At 42.5% G+C, this 27,116-nt stretch overlaps 1 protein-coding gene across 1 annotated transcript; it reads right to left on the reverse strand.

Annotated features, from left to right (window-relative positions):
* On the reverse strand, positions 1 to 25,805 carry SLC25A33 (solute carrier family 25 member 33). Its single transcript, XM_034068247.1, has 7 exons — positions 25,694 to 25,805; positions 9,433 to 9,612; positions 5,442 to 5,519; positions 3,998 to 4,098; positions 2,829 to 2,895; positions 1,232 to 1,515; positions 1 to 551 (listed from the first exon to the last, which is right to left on the reverse strand). The coding sequence occupies exons 1-7, from the start codon at positions 25,741 to 25,743 to the stop codon at positions 349 to 351; spliced, it is 963 nt and encodes a 320-aa protein (XP_033924138.1). The 5' UTR covers positions 25,744 to 25,805; the 3' UTR covers positions 1 to 348.
* Positions 25,806 to 27,116: the final 1,311 nt, after the last annotated feature.

Raw genomic sequence — 27,116 nt, forward strand, 5'->3', positions numbered from 1 at the left:
CAGCTCTTCTCCTGTTTTAATAGAGTTTTAATGAACACCAGTCCAAGAGATCACTTGATGAGGTACATTCCTTGACCACATATGGCTGTGCTTAAGGAAAAGGACAAACATAAATTAAATAGTGTAATTTAATTTAGTAACAGTTTAACTATCATTAAGTTAAAAAAAGTTATAATTAACTGTTAACATTAATGACTCAAAACCTTTCAGAAAGCATGAATCCAAAAAGAAGTGTCCAGCAGGTGGTCACAGACTTGTTCTTCCACCAGCACTGCCACCGGCACCAGTCTCTTAAATTTGTTCAATGAAGAAATTGGTCTACAGTCTGTAATGGGAGTCTTTGCTCTGCTACTTTGCACGGTCTTCTAACAGATACACAATTAACTCATAGGTGGACAACACAATGGCTGTGTTTGGTATCTGCCGGATGAGCTGGGCAAAGAGTCCTCTATAGAAGGCAGAATAGCCTTCTTCCCGTGCTACCAGACGTGCCGTCTGAATGAAGGTCTTGTACTTGGTGCCTTCTTCTCGCAGCCGTGTCCGTATGACCTCTGCAGGAAAGTAAAACAGAGCCCAAAGTTAACAAGACTTCAACCTTCCCACTGAGAAACATCCCATCACCATGAAAACATACTCAAGAGCTAGGGACATGAAAACCTCCCTGTACCATCCAGCCATGGAATCCTGTACACATTTGGAAGAAGCAAAGTTAAAGATGAGTTCCCTTCCCTTCCATTCCATTTCCATTCTAATCTAGTCTAGTCTATTTATGTGAGAAAACACACTGCTTGCTCATTCAAGCTACTACTAAACTAAATGCTTCACTGCTATTCATCATCAATATCACTCTTTCTATATAACTACAATTACATTCACATCTATCCAAAAAGAACAGTACTGCTCAGCCCACAAGTGTTTCTCACCACTTGATCACAGAATCCCAGAGGCTGTGAGTACTCAGCTAGATGAGTACTGCTACGAGGGAGAAGAGAAGCATCAGGCATTCAGTTTCTTTTTGGCATTTTTTGGTATTGCTTTTAAATAGGAATTCCCAATCACCACCTAATGGTGGGCCCAGTACTGAACATGCCAATGTGCATGCACACGCCACTGTAACATGAATTTGGCCATTCAAACGACAAAGAATTTTACAGCCTTAAGCCCCATCATTTGTGTTGGATTAGAGGCAACAGCTGCTCTACTGCATTCATAAATGGAAAAGTTAACATACCATGTGGATAAGCAATACAAGAAGCACAGCCCTTGGAAACAGCAGCAGCAAACATCAGTCCGAAGAAGCTGGTTGAGTTCCTTTCGGTCCCGTTAGCAGGAGAAGGGGGCAGTTGCACTTCCTTTATGTGCTTTTTTAAACTTTCATAAATAGCAAAGCAGATAATGGTCTCAGAAATCCCAGCATAGGAAGCAGTCAGGCCCCTATAAAAGCCGCGGACACCTTCTGTCTCGTAAACATATCTAGCACACTGCAAAGCATTCATTGGTTTTGAACCCCTGACTCTAAAAAACAAAACAGAACAAAGCATATCATGAGCCCAGGAAAAGAATTAATGTAATAGTTAAAAAGCCCATAGCTTTTAATAAGTTTTATAACTATAGAAATGCTTCTTTACTAAGTCTGACTCCAAAAATCTTCTAGGAAAGCTGTACAGAGCAGGACTATCATGTTAACAGTGCACACTTGGCTCTGCTAATTCACCAATGCATGTAATAATTCTTTCAGCTCAGTTCTATCCAGTTTGTCACACCTCACACCAATGTTTTAAAAGACAATAAGCACTGAAGAGACACTGCTTTGTGTTAAACTGAGAATTCCATTTAAAGCCACCTTCAGCAGGCCAAGCCACAGAGGCCTCCTACATGAGAAATGATCCTTTACTTTAAGAGGCAGCACTTGGTTCAGAGGTGCCACCCTGTGAAGTTCGGGAATTAAGTCTTATAAATTATTTATAAGTTGTGGTGCCTTGAAGGATCCTTCTCATTTGACCTAAACGTGTCCTTGCAGGAAGGAACTTCCATTCTAAGCAGTCACGTTATTGGCAGAGTCTTTAATTGCTTCAATATCCACCAGTGACTGTGAATCACTCAGCTAAAAGATTACTGTCAAATCCCCTCTCTCTCCAAGAGGTACTGTTAATGGCAATGCAGTGCTGAAGGAAGAACAGTAAACCACTGCAACAGATTCTTATTGCCTCTAGAATGTTTTACGTAACTTATGTGGCTTCTTTACAGTTTAAAAAGTCACCTTTCTGTTTACAGCCACGTATGAACCTCGGGTTGTTGCAGTAACACAGTCTGTGTGACCTAGGATCAGTACAACTAAGGTTGCCAAATGGGACAGCCTGCAGCCCCATACTCAGCCTCCCACGTGAGTTCTTCTGACCTTTCCATAGCCTCTATTATTGCTGTATCAAAACATTTCAACCCTTGATACATTTATCCTTCACATCAACCCCTGAAGTACAGAAGACTCTTTAAACAGGAATCTGAGAGAAAAAATAATGTTGTGGACAACTTTACTTAAGATTTACAGTGAAACCAGAAACTGAACCTAACTCAGCACTCAAGGCAACTTCCACAGCCTTCTCAATAGTAACAGTGCATCAATTTGAAGTAGGACACACAGAACCTTAACTTTTAGTCTCACCAGGCAGAAGCATGGTGGCTTGAAAGGTGGAATTGCAAGTCAGGGAAACCACCAGGCAAGATCTATCAAAGTACAAAGAGCCATGAATAAAACCATGGAAATTCAGTTTTCCAGAGGCTCCCCTAGCCACTCAGTGGCATACAATCTCCCTCCATCAGTTACTTACTTCCTTTCAAGTTGCATTCTGGTTTTTACCATCCATATAGGATTCATGAGGGAATTTGTGATAAAGGCTGAAAAAGAGACAAGAACACCAGAAGTACAGTTAAACCCAGGCCGGTGTATTGCCATGGCAAACATGAACTTCACACACCATATAGTATCACAGCTCTAGTTACCAGCTCTATCTAGACGTTTCAAAAGACATGCAGGTAAGTAGCTTACAACCTCTCCCTTGCCAAAGAACCATCTCATGTTAAACTTCAGGAGGCAATGACTAATACCCTTGGAATTTCTCAAAGGAGTCTTCCTTTTTGCTCCTACTTTAGTATGTACTTCATGGTCTAAAGACTGCTGCAGACATGATCCCTTACTTACTGACTGGGTTTTAGAATGACAGGTAAAAGGAAACCTGTGTGGAACACATGCATGTATTAGCATTTTGTTTTCCCCATGGCTCTAGATGGTGCCATTGAGCCACCTCATTAACAGAACCCAATCCTAATGAACTGGGAAAGATCGTTTTTAATGGTCACTTGGGTGACTGACCCTTGAACTAGTGGAGCTTTTCTGCAGTATTTTTCCAACAGGAACAAACTATTTTCCCATCCTGGTAGGAAAAAATACAATGTCCTAAAACAATCTGACTAAAACAGCATCAAAGTTTGCTGCTACTATTTCTGTCTTATATTCAGACACAGTACCACAGCATCACAGCTGGAAAACAGATCATGCCAAGTTAGTGAACAACCATCTACAAATATTTCAAAGTGTTGAACAAGAAAACAGTTCTTCTGCAGGCAAAGTAAGTCAGGAGCCAGCAAACTTCTGTTTTCTGGCATATACAACCTCACACTAAGTGTACACGTTCAGAATGCACCACATACTGACCTCTGTACTCATCTATGTATCACAACTATGCAGAGCTGGAAGCCAAGACAGGTGTGTTAGCCTAGGCCCTGTCCAGACAGACAAAGTTCAGTCCTCACCTTATACTTCATTCTATTTGTTTCCTAACTACTGAGAGGGATATAAGAAGTCTTGTAGCAACAAGAGCTTGCAACAAATGCTTCAAAGAATTAAGGTGCATCTCAGAGCCAATGCAGATATTGCCCCCTCCCCCCAGACACTGGGGTATTGCTGCAGACCATATGAAGAGAGATTACAAATACATACCTGCAGAACCTGCAGAACAGATGTGCACAACATTGCTGTTAGGCACAAAAATGCCATTAAATTGTTCTTTAGCTTTGGAGTAGCACGCAAAATAGACAGCTCTGTGGGAAAGAAGAAAAAGAAACAAATGAAAGAGAGAAGAAAAGGCATGTAATGCACACAATGTCCAAGCAGACACATTACTATTCTTCCCCCCATAATACAAGGTTTTCTCTCCAGAGAGGACCTCACATGACTGCTTCCTACAAGGACTCAGGGTTGTTGTTGGTTTGGGTTTTTTTCTCTTACACTACAGTGCCAGCACCTGACTTAACACCCATAGGGTAGCAATATTTTACTTTCACACCAACCCTGAGATGGGTCTTGCAGATAAAGCAAGTTAGACTGGATACCTACACCAGCTCTGGCATTAAACACACTTTGTAAACTTGGGAATGTTCCTTTCCCACCTGGAGCCTATGTTTTTTTTTTTACTGTGTTAGCAGCACTTAGTGTTTTAAACACTTAACCCTGGACTGAAAAAGTTTTACACCTCTCAAATCCCTACATAATGCTGAGGAACAGAGGGAGCTCAGCTGAAATGCAGCAGTCTGTATGAGTAAGAAGCTGTCTGAACCAAATGTGTTCAGATCACACCTCCTTGAACTGCTAGAAAAAGGTAAATAATGCTGACTCCAGTTTGAGAATTTCCATAAAGCACTGTATTCCAATCTTATGGAAGAATATGAAGGAACACAAACAGCATGAGCTGCATAAAGAAGTAGGCAGATCTGGTTTCAGATCCCTGTGCGGAAACAGGATTCCCACTTCCAGGGGGAAACATCCTACCTACTAGGCAGAAGGCCAAACAGGGAGGACACCATTCTTTAAGTTCCTTTTTAACTGGTTCAATCTCAAGCTGAAAAGAGCTGCCAATTTCCTGACTGCTAACCAGTTCTAGCATTTGCTAGGCACAAAGATCTTCACCCTGCCAAGAAGTGGACAATGCAAATCTTTCCCCCTCAGCTGCAGTTTTTGATCTGAGACCTGAAAAGAATGGATTTAGGCAGTCCAGGACCAGATGGGTACCTCTTCTCCCCTGGCATCCAGCTCCTGCTCAATGTTTGGCAACTCCTTTATGTATTTGTACAGAAGTAGCAGATCACATTAGAAAAAGGCAAATACTAATCCTACAGATTTTTCTGCTCTGCTTCCTCTTCTTTCCTCAAGCATATCATGTGTGGCTCTTGCAATGACTAGGAACTGAAGTGCCTTGTTCAATCTGCACCTTTCAGTGTTACACAGCTGTAAAGCAGATGTATATTGTTTGGTAGCACAGTGCACAGATAGAGGCACAAATCTCAGCTTACAGACAGGATAATTTCATGACTTTGTACTCTGAAATGCACAGCAACGTCTGGGTCAGTATGCTAAAGTGGCTTTTAGTGACAGTTTAACTATTTACCTTGATGGTGCAACCCCAACCAAGTTTGGACCCAGCCCTCGGAAGAGTGACCTTGGTCCCTCTTTTTCCAGAATTGACCTTAAAATAAAAACAGAGAAAACCAAAAGTATTTGGGTTAAAAATGATACTTCTTATTCTGTTCAGACAGTCAAACGAACTGCATATAAGCAATGAGTATTCATTGTGAAGCTATTAGCTTTTAAGCTATGTAATATACTTGAAAATCAGCACAGTTACACACTGCTGAATAAAAGACACTATACCATAAAACTTCAGCCTTACAGGCAAGAGGATGTCATATGGCACCAGGTTACAATTTCCTCTCTTTGGAAGCTGTCAGGAATTGAATTAGTTTCATGGAGAACCCAGTAAGAGTTGACTGATGAACAAGGAATATTTTTAGCATTCTCTGTATCTAAGCAATTCAATAGTTTGCTTCCTGTATAAAGACACACAAAAAGATAAAGCCTTTTCCCTTCACAATTACCTAGTGATGAGTCTTTAACCCAGAGTGAAAGTTGAATGGGGCAACCCTACTACAAGCTGTGATCCCTCAGGTAGCTCAGGGTATCTAGTTTTGAGGGCATTCAAAAGAGTTTACATCATCTTTCCAAAGTAAACTCCAGGTACAGAGGTACTGCTGTCAATCACTTCAGGACTGGACCTCATAGAATCATAGAATGGTTTGGAAAGAGCTTTAAGATCATCCACTTCAACCCTCTGCCATGGAGAGGGACACCTCACCCTAGACTCTGTTGCCCAAGGCTCTGCCCAACCTGGCCTTGAACACTGCCAGGGACAGAGCATTTACCACTTCTTTGGGCAACCTGTTCCAGTGCCTCATCACCCTCACAGGAAAGAACTTCTTCCTTGTATCTAACCTGAACTTCTTCTGTTTTAGTTTAAACCCATCACCCCTTGCCTTATCACTACAGTCCCTGATGAAGAGTCCCTCTCCAGCATCCTCATGCTCAGGTTTAAAGCAAGATCATGACCAAATGATGCTTTCCTGCAGCTCTGCAAAAGCCATTTCCACCCATGTCCCCTTGCATCTTGGAAGGCACACTGGGCTAGGACTTCTGTGAAGAAGATAAACTGACTGGACAGCTTCCCCAGCAGCTGCCAAGCTCACTACACCACCTTTCTGGAGTGCCTCATTAAAAAAGACTTACCTTACCAATTCCTTGCACTGCTACCAGCAGGCACACTTACAACGACTAAACCAACAGCTCAACACTAGTCAACAGCTAAGTATTAACCAGTGAAAGCCAAGCACAGTCCAACAGTCACCAGGATTTTAGTGCACAGTCTGCTAGACAGCACCTCTCTTAGCTGAACTCACCATACAAAACCCATGCAAGGAAATCCAAGTAAGACCAGGCTCCAGAGGAAGTTCACATACACCTGCTGGAACTTTCTAGATCATTAGCACTGTTGAGAACATTCCCCATGAGATTCTAGCACCAAGCTCATAAGACAGATGATGACACAGGAGCCTCTGAAACCCTTTTTCTGCAGCAGAGTTGAACTTGCTGTGTAAACTTCAGGGCTGAGTGTCTCCACGGAAACAGATCCACCAACTACTTGTTCTTTGTCACTTAACAGTCACGACTGCAGATTCCAGCTGGGGTAACTCATCAGAATCTTAAATGGATTAGACAAAACCAGCGTGTCCTTGTGGAGTGCTTTCTGCTCAGCAGCAGGCTTAACCTGCCCTACTGAGTACCTACTTACTTGCTATTTACAGCAGTTAAGGGGCTTTCATACTCAACACCTTTAACTCTTACAGAGCAATTTTATATGTAGGGCTCTAATTGCTGCTTCTTTTAGCACATAACTTTCCCAAACCAGAAGGACCAAGTCATATCCAGTTTGGCAATGCAGGATCAAGAAAGGGATAGAAAAGTAAAAGCAAGGGATCTAACGTCCCTTCTTTCTTCATATTTTAGCAGAAAGATCATGATCAATAGCATTATCTGTTCTTCATAGGTGCTGCCTGCAAGGGAACGAAAGTATCACTATTTTGTTCTCACTTCTTAATCCTCTGAATTAAGCAGGTGAAAAACTCGGTGATACAGACAGCTGAGTAATTCCTGAAGTTAAATGAAGTCAAGATCATAGTAATCAAATTTAATGAGCTTATTAATAACTATATTAAAAGATTGCTCCAATTTTACACCATTTCCTCTCTCCCTTAAAGAAAAAAAGACAACCCCAGAAAAAGATGGGCCCAGGGGATGAATTAAGAGCTTTGTGCCTTGGAAGTTTTCACTTCCTTTAGTTACAGCTGCCTACAGTCCAATGCTGCAAGGTGAAATAATAGCAAGGGAAAGGAGATGAAAAATCAAAGGCAACTGGCACTATTTTCAGTCACGAATTGTTCTAGACTCACCTCTGAATAGACAAAGCGATGTTTGGCAGGGGAAAGCAGCACTATTTACAATATAGAAACTCAAGTCCCTGAATGACTCTAGCCAGATAGCTCTGCAGAGAATGTGAATTAGCACTCTGCTGTTGTATAACTGTGCAGCTTCTCCCCAGGCAGTCTGCCAAGCTGCTAGCCTTACGTAAAACCATTCAGCTTGCTCTGCTAGTCATTATTTTCCTTGGCATTTCAGCTACCTGATCTAAACAGGACCTCTCAGCATCACCCTGGGGTGCCCAGTGATTCAAATCAACTCAGTCCATTTGCATGAGACCTGAAAAGTGAGTTCATGATGCTTTGATATGAAATGCAGCACTGGAGATGTGGACTTCAGAGCTGCTGGTAAAACTCTTCAGCAGTTTTAAGCTAAAAGATTGCTCATTTCCTCTTCTTTATGAATGCACATCTGAAAAGGGAACAGCTGGAGCATCAACTGCTGCAGTCTGAACCACACAGAAGGCTTTTAATGGAGATCATATGTAATACAGGTGAGAAAGGACTGATACATAATAATTGGCAAAGACAGTGTCTAATAGCAGAAGAGAGCTCAATAAGGCAGCTATTGCTGAGGAAATGACCCAAGCTTCCAAGACCCCATTAGACATCCTGCTCCAGGGAGGCTGCTTTTGCAGTGTCCTTCCCCTACTCCCATAAATTTCAGTTACAGGTCATCCACACCAGAGTGCAGACAAGCGTAACTCAAAATGTATGGGAACACTGAATTCTGGAGGTCATCTGATTCAGACTCATGCTCAAAGCAGGGCCAGATGCAGAGAGATCAGGGGCTGATATGCATCACTACGTGCAGAGAATCAAAAACCTTGGTACAATGCTGAAGGATACAGCTTTTATATGATGCTCCAAAGAGAGAACACTTCAAGACAGGAATTAAAGCTTTCCTCCATCAAACAAGTATGGGCAGCAACAGCACAAGTATCTCTACTACCTACTTAAAGCAGACTGGGAATGGCTCCAGGAAAAAGAAAACATACAGCATATATGGCTTATTCAGGCCTTCGACCATTTGACAAGAACTGGCCCCAGCTAGTAAGGATTACCTGTTCCAGTGCTCCATGGAGACTGCAAACATGATTATTCTCAATAAGAAACAAAGACAACGCTTCCCAGAGTTGAAAAAAGAGAAACCCCTTTCCTCCAGAGTATCTTCTATGATATATCCCTCAAGCAAGGGCTAATCAAAAGTTCCCAGCATGTCCTGTGTATTGATCCGTACAAACTCCTACTTGCGAAAAAGCCTCAATGTGAACAGATAACTTAAAAACAAATCCCTCCAGGCACTTATTCACATCAATTTAATTTGGAAAGTTTTGAAGTGGTGGAAGCAAATTTCTGTGGAAATTCAAAGGAACACTCAGGAGCCCTGAATATGTATGTGTGTTTATAAGAGTAATTCATCTTTCTCCTGCTGAAGGCAGAAATCCAACTGACATAAATGCTTCCAGTGCAAGTGTGGCACAGAATTTGCATTCAGTGTTTGCATAGAGTAATTGGAACTCAGCTCACTGGTGTCAACCAGCACTGAATGACAGGAGGAGCGGTACTCACTTGAGAACACTAAAGAGCCCAGGTGATACAGATGTTGGCCTGACCATTCCTTCACCACTGATGGTCCCCAGCTGGACTTGAGGGTAGTAGACAGCTCGGAAAGCTAGCTTTGAAGATTGGAGCCGAGTCTTTATTACCTCTAAGGGACAGGTAAAGATGGCACCAACTGTTCCTCCGCACCTGGAAAACACAATTTAAACAGAAGACAAAGTCAGGAAAACAGCTGCACAGGTGCGTCAAAACACAGCATGGAGTATGAATAAAACCTGAAGATTTGTCTCCAGTTGCTCTGTATTGTGGATGAATTATTAGGAAGCAGGGCAGTAGGCAAAGGTGGCTGTTCCCAAGCCCTGAGGGAGGGGAGAGAAGGTTGAGAAACTGGTACAATGATCATGTGTAGTTATAAGGTTGGTAAACACAAAGAGGATGCCCAGATGATGCTAACAAAGAATCCTTGACTGACCATCTGCTGGTTGCATGTTCTGACAGGTCTTGGAATTCTACCTGTAAGAACTTCAGAGGCATCCATGTTTCACAAGTCATCCTAAAACAGACATGCCCTTAGATGGACTCTTTTTTATGGGAAGCAGAAAGCTGGCAGATGAGAACAAGCCACTGGGGATTAGGACACTATAGACTTGAAACACAGCAATACAATTCTTCCCCATTTCAGTGCTTATGATTTAAACAGCTGCCTAGAGAAATATTGTAACTACATTAAGCTGAGCCCTCTGAAAAACAATGGACATCAACTTTTTGGGGGTGGTGAGGGAAGGAAGCTGCAAGGATGGTGGGAAAACAGAATCACAGGACAGAAAAGCTACTAAAGAACAGAATTCCCATAGTCTGATAACAGAAATATTATACATACTCAAACATATAAAAATGATATGAGAAATAAATGAGTCTATAATCAGCATGTATTCATCTTAATATATCAGTTCATTATCTGACTAAGCCTCACAAAAAGCACACTGGACCAAGAATAGAAGGTGCATGAGTCCTAATTGTCATTTTCATCAGTGATCTGGAAAGTGACTGGTCAAAGTATTCCTCATTCTGCTGCTGCTCCTCTCTGGTAACCGAATGTCCCTTCTGTCCAGCTTCACAATTAAACATGATGCTGAGGCTGTCTAAAAGGTACAATTCTAAATGTTATTGATCGAACAGCTTGGGCTTTAGGAAGACTTAACTAAAGATTTCAGCTACTACAACTGAACCCATTGATTAGGAAACAGTTTCTTTGCTTGCACAGGTATCAAAATATGCGATTCTTTTAAAAACCTGTGTCTGCAATTTTCCTTCTAAACCACCATAAGTCAACAACTGAACTCACTTGAAATATGAGTGTGAAATTGTAATTTAAGTAGTTTTCCATGAAAAGGAGATGTAATTAAAAGCAAAATCCTATGATTTGTCTTGCACATAAAAAGCAGCATTGCTTGCTAGAGTCAGGAGAAGCCTGCATGCACTAATTTAGGAACAAAGATCTATAAAAGGCTATTAATAAAGGTACTAATGTATGTTTTAAAGCCCCAGATATACATGAACTATTTTACTAGGAGGATCTTTTTTTAACCACAAGGAAAAGGACAATCAAAGAATAGCAGAAAAATCCAGGCTGTGGATACATTCTCTTTTATAAATGCTTTATCTGGTACAGTTTATTCTGCTTGGTGAAACAGTCTGTCTTACATCAGACAGTAACTTCATTGCCAAACCCCTGAAGTCTGCCCACCCTGGCTGTACAACCACAAACATTAAGGCTCTTTGTAAGGTTCAAAAGGACACCCAGGCCACATAGCTGGGAAATACACCCTCCTCACTATGGTTTTCATGTTCTGCAAGAGTCTGTCCGAGGACATGATCCCAAACACTGTGTTTCTCTGATGCAAACACATGCAACAGAAGAAACAGTTTTCACAAAACCAGCAATATGATTTAAAACATGCTGCAATAAGTTTCTTCTCTAAGTTCTTGCTTCTTTCTCTTCCTTGCCAAAAGGGGAAAAGCCTAAACTAAGGACCATCTATACATTCAACGATAAGAAAGAGCTTTGCCTTCATCCCTTTTAAACCACTTATATATGACCACTGAATTAAACCACAAAGTTGTTCATGGAACTAGGTACACAGCAGCTGAAGTTGTGTCATTTGGCTCAAAAATGAGTGTTCACAGAGACCTTCCCATGCCTCTGATTAGTTTGTATAGAACTCTGATTATTTTGTGTACCTAACCAGGGCTTGGACACCAGCCTTCTGCTGTGTCAATACTACTCAGGAGGACATCGCTCCAGTTTCTCCTTCTTTGTTTTGTCAGATGCATCTCATGTTGCTCCCACTTCTCCAAAATTAGATCTCAGGGGAAAAGAGGTCAGGAATGGACTCTCCAGCAAAACCTCTCCTGTTCCCACAGCTCAGGGCAGGGAGTGTTTTGAGGAACCCTGTTGCAGATTCCACTGCCACACTTCTTGCTATGTATATCCAATAGAGACACAAATCTGTACAATTAACCCCTGACAAATCAGCATACTCAAGAGAAATTGTAAGTCTGTGGCAACTCCATGAAAAGAATTTGATTGCCTACATTCCCAATACATTTCTCTGCCAATGCTCCACTGCTGTGTACTGTCTTCAGCCCTTATTTATTTCAGATTTATGAACACTGAACAGGAACAATTCATACATTCAGGACATTAGAAGTTCATCTGCTGTTTCTTCTTGCCTTCCTAGCCCACTCCTTCCCTTTCATCCTTTTAATCTGATAATCCAGTTCACCTATGCAGCCTTTACTATTTAAGTACTTCTCGTGATGCATATGCAATCCTCTGCTATTCAACACAATGAGATATGAGTTATCACGAGTTTTGATAACTCAGAGTTTATGTTGTCAGTGTGATATTTCATAACAAAGCACTCTCTAACAGAGCAATAGGCAGAATGTCAGCAGGGTGCATACATTATGTCCCAAATACAAACACACAGCAGATAGTTCCAGTAAGGACTTTGATGTACTGGGCAGTTTTTTCAGATGAGCTGATCTTCCTCCAGATGGGAATTCTATGCACCATACCCTGGCGTTGCTCTATTCCCTGTAAGGATGGATGAAAAGTAACACACTGTGCATAAAAGAAATACTTTGTGGGGTGTTCCAGATATTTACCTCTGTCAAGCAAGGAGAAACAAGCAGCTTTCCTCAGCCTATAAACAGCCATAAACCCTGAAAGGCTCAGGCCATGGATATGCAGCAGATAAATTTGATTTGGGAAAATCTTATGCTGCAACCAAGGCAAATCCTCCAAACCTTCATAATGGTTTGAGTCTGTTGGGTTTTTCTGATGCATCAGTGCAGAACTCCAGTTCCAGAGCTGTTAAGCAGTGCTCACTGCATTATCCTCTTGCAAAAACCCCAAACGATGTCTAAATCCATCCTTAGTCAAAAGACAGAAGCCTCCCTAGAAACAAAATACTAAGGCAAAGTATCTTCAATAGGGCACAAGAGGTTTCCAGGTATACTCTGCATTGTAGATACAAAGATCTCTTCAATGTGAGACCCCAACAATTCATCTGCTTTGGCCTGTCACTTAATGCCAGAAACACAGTATTTGTACTTCAGGCTTTGAATGCCCCCGCTAATTACATGATGGGCCAAGCATGTATCACCATTACAGCAGGAAAATACACTTCTCTGCTTTGTGATGTCCAAGCAAAGGAACTAAGGAAACTCTTGGTCTGAGACTAATGAAACATATTTTGTGTCTATGGAGATACACAATATACAGTAATTTAACAGCTGCAGGAAAAATATTTACTTCCATAAAGAGAAACACTTTATAAAACATGCCAAGGATGCAAATGTCAGAATCCAATTCCCATTTTCCTCTTGCTTCCAGCTTTCTATCTTGACTAAGTCTACCCCACTATACTAATGACTGGCATTTGAAACAAACTCTCAGCACCCATTAGCACAATTAATATAGATGGCAAGAATCTTAATTAAGATTCTTAATGACTTCATCTGTCCTGGATTTCATCACCTGTGATATCCTTAAACCAAGTAACAATACAGTGTTGAACGTAAAAGGAAGTTCGGCAGAGCACCAAAACCAGATCTTTCAGCAGAGCACCACTGACCTTACCAAGGCCATAAGCAACAGTGATGGGCTGCTTGGTGAGAGCAACCATGACTTAGCCTAGCACATCTGGCTGTGTGGGCATTTGAAATCACCCCTTTCTTCCCAAAGGAAGCAACAATACTCAACATTCAACAGTGAATTTTTGACAGGATTCAAATGAAATACTTGAAGAGAAGCATTAGCACAAATAGTCTGACAACTGTGTTTAATGGGCCGCTTTAAGAACCACACTGGGAAGTATGTGTTAATTCACTCTTCATGGATGGCACCACATACTGCTTTAAATGTGAAAATACACCTTGGGAAATCATCCAGCACTACAGACTGGCCTCCTCTGATAGATTCAGAAGCCTGTAGAGCTCCCCAGACACACCTGCAAGACTCTGCCCCACTGAATTCAGTGGCACAGCCAGGGATACAGCTCAACCACGGCACAAACAGTGCAGAGCATTATTTGCTTTTCTGGTTGCTGACACAGAATTATGCCCATGAAGGCAGATAAGCAAATCCCAAAGTGAGCAGTATATTCACAACAAGTGTGACAAGTTTTAAACCAGACTGTATTTGCAATAGGAATTTCATTGTGTTGCTCTAAAACATGCCACCTGCTCCAGCACGACAAACAGCAAAGCAGACTCTAGCTTTGATATTTCATTACTACACTGTCAAGCCTGGGAACAAAACAAGCTGCTGCATACTCAGATGCCATAAAAACTAAGTACTAAACCAATAGAGACTGTTCCTCATGCCTTAATTTTGAGTTGTTAAGCATTCAGTAAGTTTCCAGCTTATAATGTTATCAGCAGGTACAGATTCCTGTAGGCACCTACTGTGTTCCTTGAGCTGATACGCTGCTAGTGAATTACCTTCTGCACCCGAGAACCTAAACTAGGCAGGGGGCTGGAAAACAGTCCATCTCATCATCCCCTCTAGCTGTCCTGAAGCACACACAGTAGAGCAGACACATACTTCAGGTGAAGACTGCTTCCCTCCAGTTTACTAACAGAAACATCATTGCCCAAATGACTTGTCAGCATTAGCACATCGCTTAACATGTGTGGGAGCAGTGTTCCAGTCCTCCCCACAACTCATTTGGTTACTAATTCAGTGAGCAACTTTGCATTGGTTCTGTGACCTGTACTAAACATTCAGGTCAAATTCAACATTTTAAACAAGGCTCTCAGCAACCCAGTGCATCAAACACTTCTCAATGTGACTGAGACAACCTGTGCCCATGGAAACAGATATGAATGTCACCTCAATTCAAAGCAATCTGATGTCAACATCTTCCTAAAGTATGCTTGCAACTCTTTTGCAGGTGGCTCAAGGAAGGTTTGGTATCTGTGAAAAACTAAAGAATAAGGTATTGTTTATTAAGATATATGTTAGGTATATATATATGTTAAGCCCAATATAAAGGTTAGACAACAAAAGATATGAAATTGCTTATGCACACAGTTAACGGACACAGTTTATGCAAGATAAGATAAACCACAATCGCTTACACCAATTAAACCAGAAACCGTTTATGCAAACATAAGATGACCACAAGGTGTTACAGAAACTGGCTTGCAAGATGTTCCAGGAACTGGCAGAAATAAGACAAACCACTCCATATAAGGACATAAATGAAGGGTCAACTATGGAACAAAGGAGGAAGACTTCTTACTTCGGCCTCACCGACCACCGGGAGGCAGAGGTCGACCCCCTAGCAACAGCTGAAGCATGCGCAGAGTACCTCAACTACGTCATGAACACGGAAGTAAAAGATGTATAAGGGAGGGCTTTTTGAACTGCTCAGTACGGCAGTAGGCGGAGCGCAGACTCCCCTGCCGTCCAGCGCTGTCTTTGCTCATATTCTACTTGCTATAATTAATAAAATCCTAATTGGATTATGATCCGTTGTGGTCTCAATTTATAACAATTTCTGGTGCCGTGACTCGGATAAGGAACGGTGAGCTTTGGTCCTCTGGGGAGGCGCCCCGCGACATTTCGCGGCCCCGCGACCAACAGCTTACCTCAACCTTACCGACGAACCTAAATTCTAGAATAATGAGCAAAGGAAAAACCGGTAAAATCCCATAAAAATTCTGTGCACGGGAGTCCGGACGAAGACTCAGGACGCGTAAGTATTTTGCGAAATTCGCAGAGCGGAATTGTCCGCGGCGAAATTGTTCGCAGGTTTGCCGTTCGGGCGGGATTGGGTTTCCTGGAATATAACGAATGAGAGGTTCGATATACTGAACCAAGCGAGTGTGGACCCTTAAGTACTGCGTTTTCCATCTCCCGCGAGGGACTGGGCCAGGAACAAGGGGGAGCGAGTGAGTGAATATTTGTGGATATTCCAGAAGATGGGGGGCGAAGGGCAGCAAGCCTTCGACTCACATGAATACCCCTTAGATAATTGGAGAGATTTCCCTGAAACCCTAGGGAAAGATAAGCAAAAAATGATAGAATATTGTACTAAGATATGGGGAGGGAAGACGGGTCCCAGTAGAGGTCCCAGTCCCGGGGGCCCAGGTAGAGGTCCCCGGAGTAAGACAATGGGTCAGAGTAAGAGTCGTAATTATAACCCAGAAAAGGATCCAAGGAGAGATCCTAAGAATAAAGCAGGGAGCAGCCCACCGGATGCACCACCGGACGGTCCCCTGGGGTTAATGATAAAGTACTGGGACATTCAGCCGTCCCAGGAAGGAAAAAAAAAAAAAGTAAGAAAAAAAAATGGTCCATTACTGTATGGAAGTATGGGCAAAAGAAAAAAAATTCGACCCGATATTTGGGTCCGCAAGACACAGTGGGTGTCTTGTACAAAAAGGTTTTATGCACAAGAGGCAGCGGGCGTCCTATGGTTTACAATCACAGGAGGCAGTGGGCATCTTGTAGTTAGGATCCTGCAAGACACGGTGGGTGTCTCGTAGAAAAAGTTTTGGTTTTTAGGCAGCAGACATCTGATGGTCTGAATCCTGCAAGATACAGTGGGTGTCTTGCAGAAAAGGTTTTGAGGATTTCAAAGGTATGTGCTGTATGAAAGTAATCTGACCATTCTGAATCAATCCATGCTAAGCTGGGAAAACTGCAGGAGAATATGCAAAAGCTTAAAATTGTTGGAAGTGGATTGGATAAGGAGTTACTGGATGGTTCAGAGATATACTTAACCAAGGCCTTCTCCAGGTAACATGGATAGGTCTGTCATAAATAATAGAATAAAAGAATTTACTCACTTTATAGAAAAAGGGGAAACTGATACACGGGTAACCAATGTACAGGGAGGTAATACAGAGAAATTGTATAAGGGAGTTAAAAGAATTCCTATGCTTAAACAAAAGTATTGTCTGTCCTAAATACCTGCCATTGCCACCTTGCCAAGGCATTGATTACTGCTGGAGGGGAAGAAGCAGATGCTAATTCTACTGACAAAAGCAGATGAAAGGTCCTGCTGATAAGCCAGGGAGAGGCAGACTGGGCGATCAAGCCTTAAGACCATGACAAAACCACAAATGTTTGGTCCTATTAATAAGCGGCAGGAGAAGCAGACTGGGCGCCGACTAACCCTAAGTCCATGTCTGAAGATTAAAAGGTGTAAAGGTTAAGAAGAGGGAGACTCATTTACTTCATCCTGAGACCCCTGCCCATGACCAGAAGGGGCACTGCGCAAGTGCAAAGGACCTTCTGGCTCATTATAATACGAAGCGGGGATAGATAATAAATATGTATAGGCGGATCGGGTGAGCCCGGGTTTTCGCTGTATCCCAAGTTTTGGGAGCCAGGACGGACCTGCTAGGGGGGCAGGTGAAGGGTAAGCGAACCCACCAGGTTTCTGCTGTATCTCAGATTCTGAGAACCGTGAGGAGAGTAAGCGGAACCATAGTGTGAGTGGGGGATCCCATGTGTAACTTTGTGTTTCTGTGTGACTGAGACGTAGCATAGCTACAAAGCGAGTGTGGAGTCCCAGTCCGCGGTTCCGTGTCTCCGCGAGGAGAGCGGCCGGAGACGGACGAAGCGTCTATATTTTTTTTGTACCTGTGTGTCCTGTCTGTGAGCGGGGGGCCTGGCTGCCCCTCCCGCTATCCTGTCTGTGTAACCCTGTGTGTGTCCTGTCTGTGAGCAGCTTAGAAAAGGGCGGAGGGGGAGTGTCCGGCTGCCCCTCTCGCTGCTTTTTTTTTTTTATCCTGTGCATCTTCTTGTGTGTGTACAGCCATTAAATTATAAATACCCAATCGGTAATTCTCTGAGAACAGAAATAAAATGATTATTTTGTGGAAAAAGCCACAAAAGTTCTGGAGGATCCTCTGGGAGGGTAAAAAAGGAAAACTGGGAAAATATTTGTAAAAAAAAAAAAAAAAAAAAAAAAAAAGTATCAGAAAATTTGAAGAGGCATGATTGTAAAGGAAATTCTGCTGTAACCGAAACTATGATCTAACAACAGGGGAGCTGATCTTCAGAACCCAGAGATATTATTGTACTGACCCCCTTAAGAATATCATACAACTTGTGTGTAGGTGCTCTCATTTTTATAAGTGCATTTGCAGAGCACTGGGGATGAGAAGCTATAGAGATCTATAAAAGATTGGCTGAAATGGGAGCCGGTCAAGACAAGGAAATTCTGAAGAAAAGCCCATTGGGTTACATTTTGGCACATTGGAAAGAACTGAGAGGGTCTTCTGGGGCCTCTGTAAACAAGAAAACGTTGGTAAAATATTGTAACCAATGCTGACCTTCATACACTTTAGAAGATCAGGAAAAATGACCTAAAATGGAACTTTGAATTATTATATATTGTTATAATTAATGTTGTTTTTGAGGTGATAAGGAAAATGGAATGAAGTAATGTATGCAGATATGACAGAGTGCAAAATTAATATACCTCTTCCTGATGCCTTAATTTTGACTTTAGAAAAGGACAGGAAAAACTAAAAGCTAAAGAAATGTTGTTCAGATTGTGATATTGGGGAAAGATGTTAAGAAGTTAAGATGTTAGAAGGAGAGAGCTCGAGCAGCTCCTGTGTTTGAGCATGGAATGGGTGCCGGGATAGGCAAACAAATGGAAACAGACATGTTGACAGATGGGACTGAAGGGTTGTTGGATAAATGTGGACTGGGAGTAAAGGAGGAAACATGGAAAGTGGATAAAAAGAAAGCGGTTGCTTTAAAACTGGTGGAGAAGGAATGTTGAACAGAGGTGGGGGAGTAGGCTTTTCTGTGGAACCGGATCTGTGTGTGTGTTATGAGGAATCTGGACCCTGGAAGTGAGACTGCCCTGGAGGGGAGTGCCATGGGGCTGCTGCAGTGAATGAATTAGAACTAGAATTACATAAAAGCTGAAAAGAAGAGAGTTTATCCCCTCGTTGGGAGGGACCATTTCTTGTTCTTTTAACTACAGAAACGGCGATAAGAGCTGCTGAAAAAAGGTGGACACACGCGTCTCGAGTAAAAGGACCCATAAAAAAAAAAAAAATGGAAAGTTGTGACTGAACCCAGAGACGCCAAGCTGACCCTCTAGAGGACTTGGATAAGTAACTGAGAGAATTCATATTGACTCCTGTAAATCTGATATGAGAAATGAAGATATAGTTGAAATTATTTTAAGAAACCATAGGATAAGGGCCAGTATTAGTCCATGTCCTCCTATATGCAAACACTGCAATTTGTATATTAGACCTAAGTGTCCCAATTGTTTGAAGCATATTATTACTCATAGGAGAGACCATGAACAATTTTTGAGAAATCAATTACAGTTCTTTTTGCATTCAGTGTGAAATTACCACCTCGTTGGAACAGTTGTTGTGGGTCAAATACTACTGTCATAGTAGCCGACGGGGAATATACCTTTAACCTACCAGAGAGGGCAAGACCGGAGGGAGTCGGTGCTGCAGCTGAAAAGGTCTGCCGAGGGCTGCAACCCCTGGGGCTGTGACCGCTGAGCACTATGATCCTGACCGGACCTCTTTTGGTGTCGGTTCTGATAGGAACCATATGAGAAGATGCGGTGGCTTTTAAAAACATTCACAACAACTATAGTTGAATGTATTACCACAACTAGATGAAGGAGAATAACCTCTAAAACCTTGGTATATCACACTGTTTATGAATGCAAAGGAACAAAGATAGGCAGTTGCATATATAATCAAACCCAGTATGAATTGTGTCAGGAAAAACAAGCAAAACTGTGTGTTATGATCCAAAGGAACTTCCAACCTTGTATTGGGGTAGAAATGAGAACAAATTCAGAAGAAGGGAAATTAATTGGAACAAGTGAAGTTATAACCAATTTGAGTACCTCACTGCCAATGATTTTTGATGCATATGATATTATAGATGAGGATTTAGATACTAATTGTGGAAGTCTAGAATGGAGGCAGTACTACAGTAGCCAACCAAAATATATTTGCCCAGGTGGATACCAATGTCATATAAATCCTGATTATGTACCTAATCAAACAGCTAGGTATCAGTCATCACACCTCTGTGGAAGAAAAGGATGGTCTTGTGTATGCTGGAATACTGCAGGCTAGGGATGTGATTATCAATGTAAGACTTTACAAGCTTCAATAGCAAGAATACAAACAAACAATAACTGTACAACCCGTGCCTGCAATCCAATAAATTTAACTCTCATAGATTTGAAAAAAAAAAAAAAAATGGAAACAGAAGCAAGTAACTAAAATTGGACTTAAAATATATGGAACTGGGGAAGACCCAGCTGTGATTATTAGTATTAAGAAAAAAAAAAAACTGGAGTCCAATATGAAATTCTCACAGTTGCTAAAAATCTCCTTGTAAATCTTGCTGAAAATATATCTAAAGCATTGAATGTAACTAACTGCTATGTTTGTAGGGGAACTAACCAGGGAAAGAGATGGGCCTGGGAGGCAATGGAGAGTAATATAAGCGACCCTACAATCTGGAAAAATCGAAAAGGAAACAAAAGGAGACAACAATGGATCTTGCAAATGGGTATAATCGGAAAAAGTTGTTGGCAAAATTTAGAAAATGGTGTAAAACCAATAGGAAATTTACTTTGTGAAGGGGGTTATATGTGGAAGAGAGCAAAGAAAGACTGGGGAAGATGGGGAAATCCCATAGAAATAAATCACCAATTCAGTAACTGGACTAATGAAACTAACATACCAAACAGTTGGCCTACTCCAAATGGATATTATTGAATCTGTGGTAAAATAACTTTTGCATTTTTACCCCAAAATTGGACAGGTTCATGTATATTAGGAACGATCAGATCTATTTTCTTCTTATTAAGGAGAAAACAATATAAAAGAGAGTTACAAAATGGAAAGACAATGAGTGGCCACCTGAATGAATAATCTATTATGATTTGACAACTTGGGCAGAAGATGTATCCTGGGGATACAGAACTCCTATATGTATGTTGAATAGAATTATAAGGTCACAAACTGTGGTAGAAATAGTAGTAAATAAAACAGAAAATGTATTAGGATTAATTGCAAAGCAAAATACTAAAATGAAAACTGCAATATATCAGAATCGTGTGGTTTTAGATTGCCTGTTGGCTCAAGAAGGAGTGGTCTGTGGAAAATTTAATCTTAGTGATTGCTGTTTAGGATTAGATCTATTGTTCTTAAAAGAAGGAGGGTTATGTGTAGCTCTCAATGAAGAATGTTGTTCTTTTGCTGACCATACTGGAGTAGTCCAGGACACCATGTCTGAACTCCGGAAAAGGTTAGATCAACGTAAGAAAGATCGTGAGGCGGGCAGGTCATGGTATGAAAACTGGTTTAATGTTTCACCTTGGCTAACCACTTTGTTGTCCACTTTAGCAGGACTGCTTATCATGTTGATTTTGGGACTTATATTTGGGCCTTGTATATTATGCTATATTTTACACTTTATTAGGGAACGATTTGACATAGCTAAACTGCTTATTTTAACTATGAGGTCTGGGGCAAATTATAAGAGTGTATCTATTGATGAGGATGAAGATTGTTGTGAATATATTATGTCACGTAGGGGCTACACTGATTGTAATTGTGAGGTATTACCCTGTGAGTGTTCTGATAAATGTTGGGATTGTAGAAAAAGGTTTATTTGCAGTGCTGAGAATGAAAGCAGCATCTAATAAACAATAATAGGATAAAAAGAAAAAGGGGGGATTGTGAAAAACTAAAGAATAAGGTATTGTTTATTAAGATATATGTTAGGTATATATATATGTTAAGCCCAATATAAAGGTTAGACAACAAAAGATATGAAATTGCTTATGCACACAGTTAACGGACACAGTTTATGCAAGATAAGATAAACCACAATCGCTTACACCAATTAAACCAGAAACCGTTTATGCAAACATAAGATGACCACAAGGTGTTACAGAAACTGGCTTGCAAGATGTTCCAGGAACTGGCAGAAATAAGACAAACCACTCCATATAAGGACATAAATGAAGGGTCAACTATGGAACAAAGGAGGAAGACTTCTTACTTCGGCCTCACCGACCACCGGGAGGCAGAGGTCGACCCCCTAGCAACAGCTGAAGCATGCGCAGAGTACCTCAACTACGTCATGAACACGGAAGTAAAAGATGTATAAGGGAGGGCTTTTTGAACTGCTCAGTACGGCAGTAGGCGGAGCGCAGACTCCCCTGCCGTCCAGCGCTGTCTTTGCTCATATTCTACTTGCTATAATTAATAAAATCCTAATTGGATTATGATCCGTTGTGGTCTCAATTTATAACAGTATCTAAAGCTGCTTTTCAGAGCCATAGGAGCAAGGGAATTATGGTCTCAGGCCTCAATACCAAGACAGAAAAAGTCATAAACATGATTTTATTCAAACAGCCCCCAGTTTGGTTCAAATGCTATAGAACTCATACCACATTGTATCTATATGAAATGAAGAAAAAGTCTGTTCCCAGTTTCTGCTCTTTGCCAGTTCTACGAAGGGCACTGCAGCCTCCAAATACAGGTTCTTAGGAAATCCCTGTAGTAATCAGTATTACTGCACCTGGGAAGAGAACACGGAGTAACCTTTGCTGCACCCTAGTCCAAAGTTTTTCCCAAACAAAAAAAAACAACTGCACTGACTTCAGCAGGGAAGCAGGAACACAGACTTGTAAACATGCTCACATCTGTTGTGCAACTTAGGCATGGATGGTTCTGCTCCTTCTGAAATCTTCTCTGCCCTCAGAGTCATGTTCCCACCAAAATGCCAAGCCCCTTTGGTTTACTGTTCCTATTGTAAGCCTTAAAAAGAACTAAGAGAAACAAAAAGAAGCCAATGAGTCTGCCTGCCTATAATCAGCTAATGGAAGCCATCTCTTTCAACAACGGGAGAACACTTCTGAGTATTCCAGTGCATTTCATCACTCCTGGCATCTGACGCAGTAAACACTTCTATTTTCGTTATCTGGGGCTGCCTTTCTTGTGCACAGACTGTATTAGATCTTAAGCTGACACTGCACCCCATCCTCACCTTCACAGGAAGCTACTCCAATAATGTCTCTATCAAAATTCTTCCAAGTGAATGAGTTGCTCTTGCTTTACAATTCAACAAAGATTAACATCTTACACAACTTAGGAAGCATTCTGACTTTCCAACACTTTCTTCTGCTGGAGGGGTAATTTTATTCAAGGCGCTGGTTCTGCAAACAGCTTGAAGTCCCAACACCCCCCCAGTTATGATGGAAGACCTCTCTGAAATAAAGTGTAAATGTATTTGAAGGACTGTGGAAGGACCTCCAAAGAGACTGTTAGCCAAGTACTAACACACTAACAATTCTTTCTAGAATTCCTCTGATGATCTAAGAAAGGTAGCAAAATATCATCACAGCTGAGCTCCTTTAATCAGATTTTATTGAGCAGACATCCTTTATCACTGCTGCTACTCAGAAGTTAATAAGGCAGACATGGCACTGAGCTTCACATCTACTACAATTTGAGTTTCTAGCTTGCCTATCAGCTGGCTGGTCCAGCATCCCTCCAAACACATCACCTAGCCCCTACATTTCTTACTTGTACAGAAATGTGTTTACTACCTTGGTAACAGCTCAAAAATCATGTTCAATTTCTTGTTCCATCCAGCAAGAACGGAGAAATGTGCATTTCTCACTTGAAAAGCAGAGATAGCGGCATTAGTAGAAATATGCACACACAGGACATGGAAGTTGATGGTCTTGAAAAGGGATGTGCTCTGAAATCAACTATTTGTATGATTGGGTGGGTGGGTGTGTGGTGGACCAAACACCTGAACAGCAGCTGGTGCATGAAGACTAAATTTGCTGTCTCATTTTCCTTCCTGTAACACCACAGTAAGATAACTGACTGACCACTTTAAACAGCCTTTAAATAACAAGATATGCAGAACAAGAATAGGGTCCAGCAATGAACCTTTAAAGGCCCATATACCCTAAAGGAACATCTTTTTCCTCTGTGCTGTATTTCCACTGCTGCTTTAGAAACAGAACAATCTTATCATACCAGACTGGCCAGGGGGATTTATTTCCTGCTGATGTTCCATTCTTTCCCTCCATTCACCCTCAAACCCAGAGCAGAACCAGCAACTTCCTGGGCCTGCGGCAGAAAATGTTTACTGGGATCCTTAGAGAATGTGGAAGATACATTAAATGCGTAAGGAAGATGCTGATCACTCAGTGCTAGATTAAAATACTGATGAGTTTCAAATTCCTGTTTATTTATAGTCTTATGAGCTATGTGAGGACACCCAGAGCTCTGCATAAGCATTGTTGCTATCCAAACAAGCTGCATGCATATGTTCAAGCCCAATTTCTGTCCCAGGCTCCAGGTACTGTGCCAATACAAGTGAGCGAGGAAGGTGGGATTTACCACCTATTCAAGTCAGCAGAAGAAGGGCAGTGTCTCTGCTGGGTTTAATTTCTGTTAAATGAACCTACTGCTTCAGGGATATCTCAGAGGAGACTGAAGTTTCCTGTTTAGCAACAGGAAACAATGCTCTACTATTAAACAGATTAAAATTAACACCAGATTTCATGTTGGCTTCCCAGCTGACAAGCACTCCAAGATATTCTACAAGATAGTTTAAGCCATTAATAAAGTATTAAAAGATTTCTGATGACAGAAGTGCAAACCCCAAAACCAGCACTTCCTATCTGCATAACAGTGATTTTTAAATAGTTAATTTACATCTTAAAATGGTATTACTGCATTACTGTTTCATTTACCCTAACAAGTTAATTCCAAAGGTGTTTTGGGAGGGGTTTTGGTTGGTGGTTTGTGGGTTGGGGTGGGTTAAGCTTTTAACACAACAAAAATAAGAAGTTTACAAGGCCTTACATTAACTTATGAGAAGTGGCCTGGCCAGGTCACCTGCTCTGCAGTACCAGTACCTTCTCGAACTCTCTTATCCCCCCACTCCTTTTCCCTTTCTGGAGCACTTGCCTTTCAATACAATTACATAGATCAGGCAGTTACACAGCCCCCGCTATTCAGCGCCTCCACTATTAACTATCACCTACACAGAGCTTATTGAAGTGTTGCACAAATACATTCCTTTACAAGATCAAGATATCAAAACACATAATGGACAATGGACATTGGACAATGCTTTTTGAATGACAGCCCTCAGTTCCTGCTTATTGCAGGATCTGGGCTTAAAGTGTTTAATTGAACACAGCTGGGTAGCTCTGTCAGATTTGGCAATTATATATAGCTAAATGTCAGAGCAGCCCAAGTGACTGCTCAGCGATGACCTCAAGTCGCACCATGATCTTTTCTTGCCCTTCCTGCCTGGCTTGCTAAGGATGTATTTGCTAATTACGGAAGGGCACCGCTTGCCCGGCTGCTCTGCACGGGCACAAGGAGAGAGGCCCGCGCCTCCTGAGGTGTTCTGAGGGCGCACAGGCTCCTGAGGGGGACAGTGAAGAAGAGCGGGCTGCGCTGGGCCACCACAGCCCGTTTCCCTGCTCCCGGAGCCTGGGCCGCCGAGCCGGGAGGTGAAAGGAGGGAGGCCGCGCCGCAGGCAGCTCCACCGCCCGGCTGCCCCTCAGCACAGGCAGCGGCCGGGCACACCGGCGGGGAGCCCGCGGGGGCACCGCGACCCTCTCCGTAGGGCCTTCCCCGGCGGCCGGGACCCCGCGCCCAGCCTGGCCCGTCCCTCCTCCGCGGCGGGCTCACTCACCCCCCGGCGAAGAGGTGCAGCAGCGTGTTCTCCTGCTGGGCGCCCGCCATGATGCTGCTGCTGCCGCTGCCGGCTCTGACTCCGGCTCCGCCGCCGGCAGCTGCACACGGAGGCCCGGCCCCGGCGCGCACGTGATGCGTTAAACGGCTGCGCCTGACGTCACCGCGGGCGGCCGCGCCCCTACCGGCGCTGTGCCACAGTGGAGCCGGGGGGGGAGCGGTTGGGGTTCAGTGTTGTGGGGCTGGGAACCCGGGGGGACCGGTAAGGGACCCGTGTGGCTGGGGAGCTGCCGGTTCAGCCCCTCAGGCCCTTGTGAGGCACGGGCTCTCCAGAGTGCACAGTATTCACTGGAGCAGCTGCTCCAAGCCCCTGTGTCCAGCCTGGCCTTGAGCACTGCCAGGGATGGGGCAGCCACAGCTTCTCAATCTCCCCTCTTTACTTTGGGCCCATGCACTCAGCGATGGATGTAAACTGGCACAGGGAAAGCTCAAGCTGGTCATTTGTGGTATGGGGTGCAGCTCCATCACTGTAAATCCCATTTGCTGTGGCAGCAGCATCTCACTGCCGATAAAACGTCCTTTCACAATATGCTCTTGATTCTCACATGGCAAGGGTGGATGGGTTCGGCAGCTGATTTAAACTAAGCCACTGCATGAAAAGCATAGATGTGCCAAATGAGCCATTGACATGGACACACAGAAACATCTGGAAACCATGCTGTGCCTGTGCTGTGGCACAGCTGAATGGGGGCATCCAGTGAGCAGGATGGAAATGGTCCTTCTCCTTCCCTACTCCCCAGGGATTCCAAAAATGTCAAGCTCTTGTTTATGCAGATGGTTCTTCTGTTTTTATATCAATACTAAGCACAGTACAACAATCTCAGTTATTTGACTAATCCAACAGAAAAATACATCAGAAGTGCTGTTTACATATTCAGAGTCCTTTGAATGCCGTGGGGAAAGCTCAGACATCTGCACTGCCCTAAAGTCAGTGGAAGATGTTCAACCTGGTGCAGTGATTACACTCATCTACAGGATAGATGCCATCAGTTTACATGCTGTGGATTAATTGCACAGGCAAGACATTTACAGATGTCAGCCTTTCAACATGACAGTTGGAGTCCTGAGGAAAACATTAAAGTCTATGAGATGGCTCTAGGTCTGCATACTCTCCATGTTTTCTATTGTCCTTGACAACAAGCTTGAACAAACAGCCTCCTAGCTTTAATTCACAGCCACACATGAACTTTACTCCTGTCTTATAGCACAAACCAAACTTCCCTGTCCTAATGCTGCCAGGTGCTGGAGTTTGAAAACTGTGCACATTTCCAGCATTTAGATTTCAGCCTACTCAGAGGAACAAATGGCTTGAGGGTAAAACCCAAGGGATGAAGCCATACCTGGGTCTACACTACGGTCATGCT

Source organism: Melopsittacus undulatus, chromosome 12 (genome assembly GCF_012275295.1).
Source record: "Melopsittacus undulatus isolate bMelUnd1 chromosome 12, bMelUnd1.mat.Z, whole genome shotgun sequence".
Classification (NCBI taxonomy): Eukaryota; Metazoa; Chordata; class Aves; order Psittaciformes; family Psittaculidae; genus Melopsittacus; species Melopsittacus undulatus.